General features: G+C 48.0%; 1 protein-coding gene across 7 annotated transcripts in view; it reads right to left on the bottom strand.

The window, feature by feature from the left end:
• VSTM2A (V-set and transmembrane domain containing 2A) overlaps positions 1-8,401 on the bottom strand; it is a 28,618-nt gene extending 20,217 nt beyond the window's left edge. Inside the window, exons 1-4 of one of the 7 annotated variants that reach the window (XM_009453091.4) lie at positions 7,914-8,394; positions 5,933-6,099; positions 3,760-3,810; positions 580-916 (exon numbers count right to left, since the gene is read on the bottom strand). In XM_009453091.4, coding sequence (XP_009451366.1) covers positions 580-916; positions 3,760-3,810; positions 5,933-6,099; positions 7,914-7,992 — 634 coding nt within the window. In that variant the 5' untranslated portion in view covers positions 7,993-8,394. Of the gene's footprint in view, positions 1-3; positions 917-3,759; positions 3,811-4,059; positions 4,373-5,932; positions 6,100-7,913 lie in introns of those variants that run through there. The other 6 variants (XM_001155754.6, XM_009453092.5, XM_009453093.5 and 3 more) reach the window with 6 other exon arrangements.
• Positions 8,402-8,900: the final 499 nt, after the last annotated feature.

Raw genomic sequence — 8,900 nt, 5'->3', positions numbered from 1 at the left:
GAAGGCAAATTCACAGAGGAGTTGCCTTATCTTTGCACCACTTACAGTCTTCAATCCCCCCTCCATCCTTCCATTATCATCATCACAGGCAGCTGAGGTTTCTCCTTCAAAATCAAAAGCCCTTGGAGAATAGTCCTGCTTAGAGCTATGGGTCGCTGAAAATGCATGATATGGCATGTCTCTCTCATTTACATTTTGATTAAGTGAAAGCCTCTTAATTTGGGTCATTATCGATACATAAATCTGTAGAGAAAATGAACATGCATTTGTAATGTAACCAACATTACATGATTTATTGTTCTTATAATGTGTAAATACAGAAAGGATAAAAACCAGAGTCCAGCTCTCAGATGCCCTGGAAATGAAGCACCACTAGGGGACTGACGGGGTGCACCCACATGCTTTGAGCTCTGAGTGAATTGGTGCAGGCTCAGTGCTCACCTCTCATAATCACTTGCACTGAACTAGGTCTCCGATTTTAAAAATCACCATTCATAAATCTGTCTGCTCTATACAACTGACCTTTCTGTGGAGCGTTTGTGAGTGGTAAAATAAAAGGCTCGAAATGGGTTTCCATACCTGATTGTGGACTTTGTTTGGGGATTTTGGCTACCGCTTGAGGGCTGGAGGTGGAGTGCGTTCGTTGGTTGGCAGAGCCATGGATGCTGCTGGGGACGGCTGCGGAGACGTTCTTGCGGGGCTTCATATCCTGCAGCCACATGGGCGAGGCTTCGAAGGCCTGCATTCTGCGGGCATGGCTGTTGGCATTGACTTTCAGATAGGCCTGGGCCTTGTGTTCCTGAAGCTCCCCGTAGTTGGCATCAGTCACCCTGCACTCATATAAGCCTTCATCCTTTTTCCTCACTTTGGAAATCTGAAGCTTGTGGGAGATGTCATTGCCTTGGACTTTCACTGTCTGAAAAATTGCAGGTAAAAAAAAACAATAAAGTGCTACATCAAATGATTTTGTTCCCATTTTTTACCCTGAGCTTGCTAATACTGGAAAGTTAAAGGGTCTTAATGGCCCCATAGCCATAGTGAAGGAGCTTTTTATTTCCTTAACGTCACATCTGAAGGCCTTGGCTATCCTATTCCACCAACCACTGCACTTGCAGACTCAGGAGATAATTAGTTCAATGCAGCCAGTGCCAGATTTCTGTCAGCCACGTGCCCCCCATTGTCTACATGCCAGTAGCAGCTCCGTCATTTTTCCATCATGGGATTGGCCTCTGCCTGCTTAACTCAGTTCAATGAAGCACAAACCAATAAGGCCAACTCTATAGGTGAAACAACCTCTTTTCTTCCCTGTGGGCTATAAACTAACTCCCTCAACTCTGAGACATCACAAAAATATTTTGTTGGTCATGAGTTTGAGTGAGAATGCACTTGTATCCCCACACTGGGATGACTACTAAAGGTGCTATTAATGAACTTGGATATTAATATTTTTCTTCTTAAATTTTAGATGCAGTCTTGCCTCTAGTCATAGGGTGGCATGGCTTGGGGTACAGCTTCATATCACCTGAAGTCTTGTTGCTCAAAGTATGTATCCCATGCCATTATAGGGACTTTATGCTACAGGGACTTGGGATGCCATCGATAAAACACTGGCTTGATTTTCAAAATTGAAATTGGCTTTCTTATTTCTTCTAATAAGTTTTATTCCAGATTAATAGCAAGATCATATATCTGATAGATATATTAGATATATGATTTTATATTATATATCCTATATTATATATATGAGCATCTTTATCAGAACAGTTAGGTTTAATACATAATCATATGTTCTTCATAACTGAGACAATGATAGGGTTCATAAGACATTTGGGATTCAAGAATTTGGTTCATTTTGAAAGATACAGAAAAGAAATGAAGGAGGCCGAAAGTTATTTTTTCTGCTAATGGCCACTACACTTTCAAACGGCCATAAATTACTAGGAAAACCTGAGAAGCACTCATCTGCTTTTACATATGGAGGTATATATACAAATAATTTCCAACATTTGAACCCTATGGGTTTATGTGTATATAAAATTATATATAAATATACTAATACTATAAAAATGAAATGAATACTTTCACATTTATTCTGGGTTAAATCTCCTAACAAAGTTTGAGGTAGTTAGAGTATTTATATTATTATCCCATTTTATAGTTGAGTAAACTGAGGCTTGGGGTGTTTGGGTCAGTGATTTTCAACACTGAGTGTACATTAGAATCACCTGGGGTGCTATTAAAAATACTGGCATGTGGAGTAATGCAGAAATATTAAGTCTGCATCTCTGGAAGGTGGAGCTTATATCATCAGTATTGTATAACAACTCTCCTGGGAATTCAAAGTTAATAACTAGTGGTTGAGAAAATATGTTCAAGGTCACACAGTGGGTAAACAGGGAACAAACTACTTTCTGCCTCAGTTTGTGTCTAAAACTCTCTTCTACTCATTAACTTTTATGCATTATTGGCATAGGTAATACTATCAACAGTTGTGTGTGTAATCATGTTTCTCAATGTATGCATCAGGGGTCAGGATGTATGAAGACTATTTTTGTTACTGGCCTTTAGATGATAGGGGGAAGGGTGAAGGGTGAAGGAAGAATAGTCACCAAGCAATTTATCTAGTTATATATGTATGTGAAAAATAAAATAATTAAGAAAAAACTAGATTTTACCAATAAAGCTTTTCTAATATTGTAGGAAAACAACAGTTTCTGTGATATAAGAATAATTGAAGTATTCTAAAAAGTCAGTAATTTTATGAGTTTTAAATCAGAGTTTATGGCTGATATTTCATCTTTGTCATTTTTTCTTCCATGTTGAGATTACACATTTAGGTCACAGAACTAGATTCTGTGTACAATATATTTGTACATTTTTAGTTATGATGTAAGTCCAATCTTCTACCACTTTACGCTATTGTAAGAGCCTTAAAATACATTTTCTTTTAAAATGTAGGTCATTGGGATTTTAGATTTCTAAAAACAAACAATAATATGTTTATGCTTAACAGATTTCCTCCTTTTGTATTACATAACTATTTCGTTTCTATTTATCAAATGAAGCAGTATTATTAATATTAACTGATGCTATGCGGCTTATTTGAGGTATAGTAAAAAAATAAGACTCACTTTTTAAATTTTACACACACTTATTAAAAGTAATAAGCAATAGAGTGGAACTATAAGTTTACATTTTCAATAGGTCAAGCTCCTATAATAATGGTTTTACATTTAAATTGGCTTTTGGCATTATATTTATATATTCTTAATAACAGCACTGGAAATACACTCCATGCATTAAAGTGACATTCAAAATTTAGTTGCTTAATTTCATCACAATTTCAGTATCCTGTTGGATGCTTTATATTTTTCTCCCTAAAAATATTTTCCTATGTTAGTGTTTTACTTTCTACTAAAATATAATTGTTTTCATGATTTTGAATAGATATTAGCAATGTATTTACTCTTACTGTTAGGTAAGTTACAAAAAGCAAGGAAAGAAAGTGTCACACAACTTCTCTGGATAGCAAACGATCCTCTAGAATGTTTAGACATTTACATGACTAAAATATGTAATTTTATTTAGGGACTCTAAATGTGCTTCCATTTGTATGTATCTAATGAGGCAAGCAAGGGGCACCCGGCTGTCCGGCTGTCCTACTGTCCTGCAGCGCTGGCCAGCCGCCTTCTCGGGGACAGGGAAGGGCTGTGCGTCCCGGGCCTGGGCCCGCGGCCCTTGGCGCGCCCCCGCACTCACGCTGATCTTGGTCCCGTCGCTGTCCGGGTCTCTGTCGGGCAAGAGCTCCACCTGCGGGCAAGGAGCGAACGCTCAGTCCCGCGCCAGACCCGCCCGACCACCCGCCCCCACGCGAGCATAGCCTTCGCGGCTCCGGGCAGGGCCGTCAGGGTGACCTGGGGACAGGGAAGCGACCAGGGGCGTGGCCACCCCTGTCCAGGCCCGGACCGCACCGCCCCCACGCTGTCCCTGGCATACCCCACGCCGTCCCCGGCATACCCCACGCCGTCCCCGGCATACCCCACGCCATCCCCGGCATACCCCACGCCGTCCCCGCGCTTTCCCCGGGGCTGTCCCGGCGCTGTTCCTGCCGCGCGGCTGCTGCGCTCGGGAGGCGGGGCCGGGAGCCGCCGGGTCTTTTTCGCGGGTTGACCCGTGCGGACGCGCGCCCGGAGGTGGGCGGGCGCCAGGGGTGGGGCGGCCGGCGTGAGTGAAGGTGAAGTGCTCCGGGACGAGTTTTCGCGCCTTTGTTCCGGCCACCATCCCGCCTGCCGTCCCGCCCCGCGCTCCTGGCCCCAGATTCTCTTGCTGGCTCGCAGGGGCGCCGCCTCTCGCTCAACTAGGTCTCCCTTGCCCGGACCCCCTTCCCCTCTCCCCTCCTCCCGCTATTTTCCTTTTCTTCATCTCCTCCTTTCTCCCTCTCCTTCCCCACCTCACCACCCTCTCTCCTGTCTCTTCCCAAGTCACCCTCCGTCCCCTCCACACTCCCCATTCCCCTACTTCCTTCTCTCCTCGCTTCCTCTCTTCTCTCCTCTTCCTTCCCTTCTCCACTCTCCTTCTCTCCTCTCCCTGCCCCTTCTCTACTCCTCTCTCCCTCTCTTCCTTTCCCTCCCTCTCCCTTTCCTGTCTCTCCCTTCCCTCTCCCTCCGTCTCTCCTTTTCCTCTCCTTCCCTCTCTCCCTTCTGTGCCCTCTCTCCCCCATGTCTCTCCTGCTCCCTCTCTTCCTCCCCCCTTCCCCCTCTCATTCTCTCTCCTCTCCCACCCCCTTCCCCATCTCTTACCTCTCTCCCTCTCTCCCCATTCTTTCTCCCTCTACCCTTCTCCTTCTCTGCTTCCCACTCCAATTCTCCCTCTCTTCCTTCCCCCTCCCCTTCTCTCTGTCCCTCTCGCCCCCTCCCTCCTTTTCCCCTACCCTCTCTCCCTCTCTTCTCCTTTCTCTCTCCCTGCCCTCTCTTTCCCTTCCCTCTCTCCCTTTTTCCCCTTCCCTCTCTCTCTTTCCCTTCCCTCTCTCCCTTTTTCCCCCTTCCCTCTCTCTTTCCCCTTCACTGTCTCTTCCCGTCTCCCCCTTCCCTCTTTCCCAGCCCCTTCGCCCTCCCCTTCCCTCTCTCCCTCTCTCCCCCTAATTTATCCCTCTCCCCCTCTTCTTCTCCCCTCCCCACTCCAATTCTCCCTTCCCTCCTTCCCTTCTCTCTGTCCCTCTCCTCACTCCCTCTCTCCCTCTTTTCCCCTTCCCTCTCTCCTTCTCTTCTACCTTCTTTCTCCCTCCCTTCTCTTTCCCTTCCGTCTCTCCCCTTTTCCCCCCTTCCCTCTCTCCGTCTCTTTCTCCTTCTCTGTGCCTCTCCCGGTCTCCCCCTTTCTTCTCTCCTCCTCTCCCTCCTCCATTTTCCCCCTTTCCTTCTCTCTCCCTCTCTCCCCGACACCCCACATATCTGTTAGAAGTGGAGATGAGAGGAGCTGGCCGCCTTGGTTCTCTGGTTGTTCAGCCTGGGGGCTGCGGTCCCAGATGGTGCCTGGTGCCCCGAGAAGGGAGAGGGGGTGGGGCGGAGGGTGGAGGCCGCCCACCGATTCCCCTGCCACTCCTTTCGTCCTGGAAAGGGGCTCCCGGATGTCCCGGGATGTGGCAGCGCGGTAGGGGCAAGGCGGGCATCTGCCTAAGTACCAGAACTTACAGGAGGAGGCGCTTCCCGGTTTAACAGGAAGATACTGGGCAGCAGGACTTCCTTCTGGGTTTTAACTTCGCGTCCCCAGGACAAATTCCCTTTCCCTCCCTAGAAGTCCTGGGGGTCACTCGCTTCCACAGAACCGGGCAGGTCCCCAGGGGTGTCCAGGCAGCACCTCGGCCCCCAGCCCCGGGCCGGACACCCTGAGGACCGGGCGAGCGAAGGGGAGACGCGGGGTCGGCGGGCTCCGCTACCTGCGCGCCGGCCCCCTCGGCCCCGGGCTCCAGGTCCTCCGGCCCCCGCAGGAACCACCATTGGATCTCCAGATACACCGAGGCGGAGCCGCTCTGGAAGGCGCAGGACATCTCCACATTCTGCCCCTCGGTCGCCGTCACGTTCCGCGGAAACTCGGTAAATTTTGCTGCAAAACAGAAAGGCATCCTGTTGGAATATCCACACCCCTCTTGCCTGAGTCTCTTTCCTTGAGAGCTCGCTACATTTTTCCTGGACTTAAATAGCAACAAAACCCCTCTCTTACATCCTCGGCTTCGTCTGGTTCCCCCAGCCCCCTTCCTTTGCCTCTTTCCTGTCTAACTTTTGGTATCATACCTAAATCACTATGTTGTTGATCAAATCCAGATAATGGAAAGGTTAACAAGCTTGCCAATAACTCTTAGCCAAGATCCCCGCAGGTAGATCCAAATACCTTTTGTCAGATTGCAGTATTCCACAACATTTACTGAGAGAGTCAGTGAGATACAATTTAGGCAATCTGTCAAGTTGATAAATGAGGAGAGTCTCTTGCCTCTAAGTTTCTAAACAATCTACCACTAACTGGATGTTTCATGTAACAGAGTAGATCATGATTATCTGTCAAAATGCACATTCCTGATACATCAAAACGGTTATTAGCAACACCAGTGAAACACGCCTGCAGCAGTGAAACAAGTTGCACACTTTATAAACTGTATATGTTTCCTTCTCTCCAAATTAACCTTTATTTGTTCCCATCAAGTCACTGTATTTTGAATTGCCATACATCTTAAGATGTAATGATCACACATCCAGGCTTAGTTCAGATTAAATATTATTTAGAAGTCACTATGGAGATGTTTCTCAGCCTTTTCATTACCAACCTTGACACTGCTAGTTTGCAAGATTCATGCAACCCTGGTGAAACTCACAAAAATATAATGTTTCCTTCCTCCTAAAGGCATTTCTTGAACATGCAATGCTCTTATCTTGTTACCAACGTGGTTGTTCTTATCTTATCTAAGGGGCACTTTGCAAAGAGCTGATGGTTCCCTAAAAGCAGTCCTGGGAAGATTTGTATGGCCAGTGGAAATGCACAACCACAATGCACACTTATGGAGAAGAGGGCCATGGGGAATGCAGAAATGATTTGGGGTGGATGCACTCCTCCCCCCACCCCTCACCTCACCCCCGGTTTAAAGAGAGACACTGTCTCTTTTCAACATTTTATGAAATCCCAAAAATGATCTCTAGTGAAATGAAACTATATTTGTACCTAAAACAGGGAAGCTATTAAGGAGACATTCTGATCGGAAAAGGACTTTTCTATTCTAGCTGGCAGAAGGAGTATGGCATTTCTGCTTGCAGAAGTGATGCAGTCTTTTGGCACCAGAGATGTGATCTGTTCATGGTGCTGAAACGACCACTGCAGCCTACGATGTCCTGAACAATCGGGTTCAGCAGGCTGCCGCTGCTTGTCATGCAAGTTGTGGCTTTTTATGGGTCCTCAGAGGAGTCTGTCCTTTGATAAACACACATACAAAAGGAGTCACACGGACCTAGAAAAGGGAAACTCTAAGCCCAGTCTGACTACACAAGGAAGAGGGACTGGCAATGGAGAGTCCCAATATCCAGCCCTGTGTTTGTTTGTGATGATTATGTATGCATGAGTGGCTACCCTGTGCATGCACACAGATAGAAAGCACACACACACGCACACACACACACCACACGACCCTGTGTTTGTGCTCACCGAGGAGCCCACCTCATTGTCAGGCACCAGCTAGATTTTCTCTCCAGCCTAGCTAGTCTACAGTTTAATAAACTTTAAAAAAAATCGTCAAACAGAACACTATTTATACAGCCTAAGCCCACTGTTACTTGCTAGGAAGCTTATTCTATCTGCCTGTCCATTCTTTTTGAGTGTAGGAAACACGCACACACACGCAAGCAAATGTATATTTGCCATTGAGCAAGACTTACCTTGAGAAGAAAGCCCTTGTTGTACATATAAAACGGAAAAGAAAACAAATCCAACATACACCAAAAAGATCCCCATCATTCCAAAAAGGGAGGGGGGTCACATCAGTGTAGCCAACAGCCGAAAAACCCTGAAAGAAAGGCGTGCGAGTGGATGGCAGGCTCAGTCTCAGAGCCCTGGGCGCGACACTGCAAACATCCTGCTGCTTGCTCGGCGAGGGCTGGCTGTGGGGAGAAGGGATTGCGATTCTGGAAGGTTAGAACCAGCTGGCTGGGATTCAGCGAGGCTTCCTGCGGAGCCCAGGCTGGAATCGCTGGGAAGTGTCTCGGCTGTCTGGCTGCCTGCTTCCAGCTACCTGGCAGCTCGTCCAACGTCAGCCCGCCGCTCCGGCTTGCGTGATCACTGCCCTCCCTAAACACGGAGCCGGCTCGGGAAGTGGGGAGTGGGCAAGTGGGGCGGGCTGAGGACTTCGCCGGGCTCGCGGCGCCGCAACTTTTCCCTCTAATGGCTGCGATGATGCCTTTAACTCTGTGCGCGCTGGACAGCGCCCCGCCCGGGAGCTCGCGCCGGGCGGCCGCGGAGGGCTCAGGGCTCGGCGGCGCCGCTGGGGTCTCCCTTCTGGAGAGCAGGGACGTCGGTTTTTTCCCACTTTGCTTCTCTTCCCCATCGGGTGTCTTTCTGGCTCGGCGGATCAGATCGCTCGGTGCTGAGGAGGACAATACAGTGGCGGGATTGCGGCGCTGGCGGGGGGCTCGGAGCGAAAGGTTCCGGGAGGGAGTTGGGGCATTGCTGAGGACCGGGGAGCAATGGGATGGGGGAGAGACGGGTGGGCCGAGGAAAACAGCCATTTGGGGAAATGCCGCTTAACCAGTTATTAACTGCTCCAACCAGGAGCATCACATGCTACGATTTCACACGAATTTCTTGCTGAACAGCCTTCAGTACAAGCAGCTCATGCAGGAGCCGTATCGCTCCAGCTGGCAGACGGA

Source organism: Pan troglodytes, chromosome 6 (genome assembly GCF_028858775.2).
Source record: "Pan troglodytes isolate AG18354 chromosome 6, NHGRI_mPanTro3-v2.0_pri, whole genome shotgun sequence".
Taxonomy (NCBI): domain Eukaryota; kingdom Metazoa; phylum Chordata; class Mammalia; order Primates; family Hominidae; genus Pan; species Pan troglodytes.
Note: the sequence above shows the minus strand (reverse complement) of the source record. Positions and strands in the feature narration are given on the sequence as shown.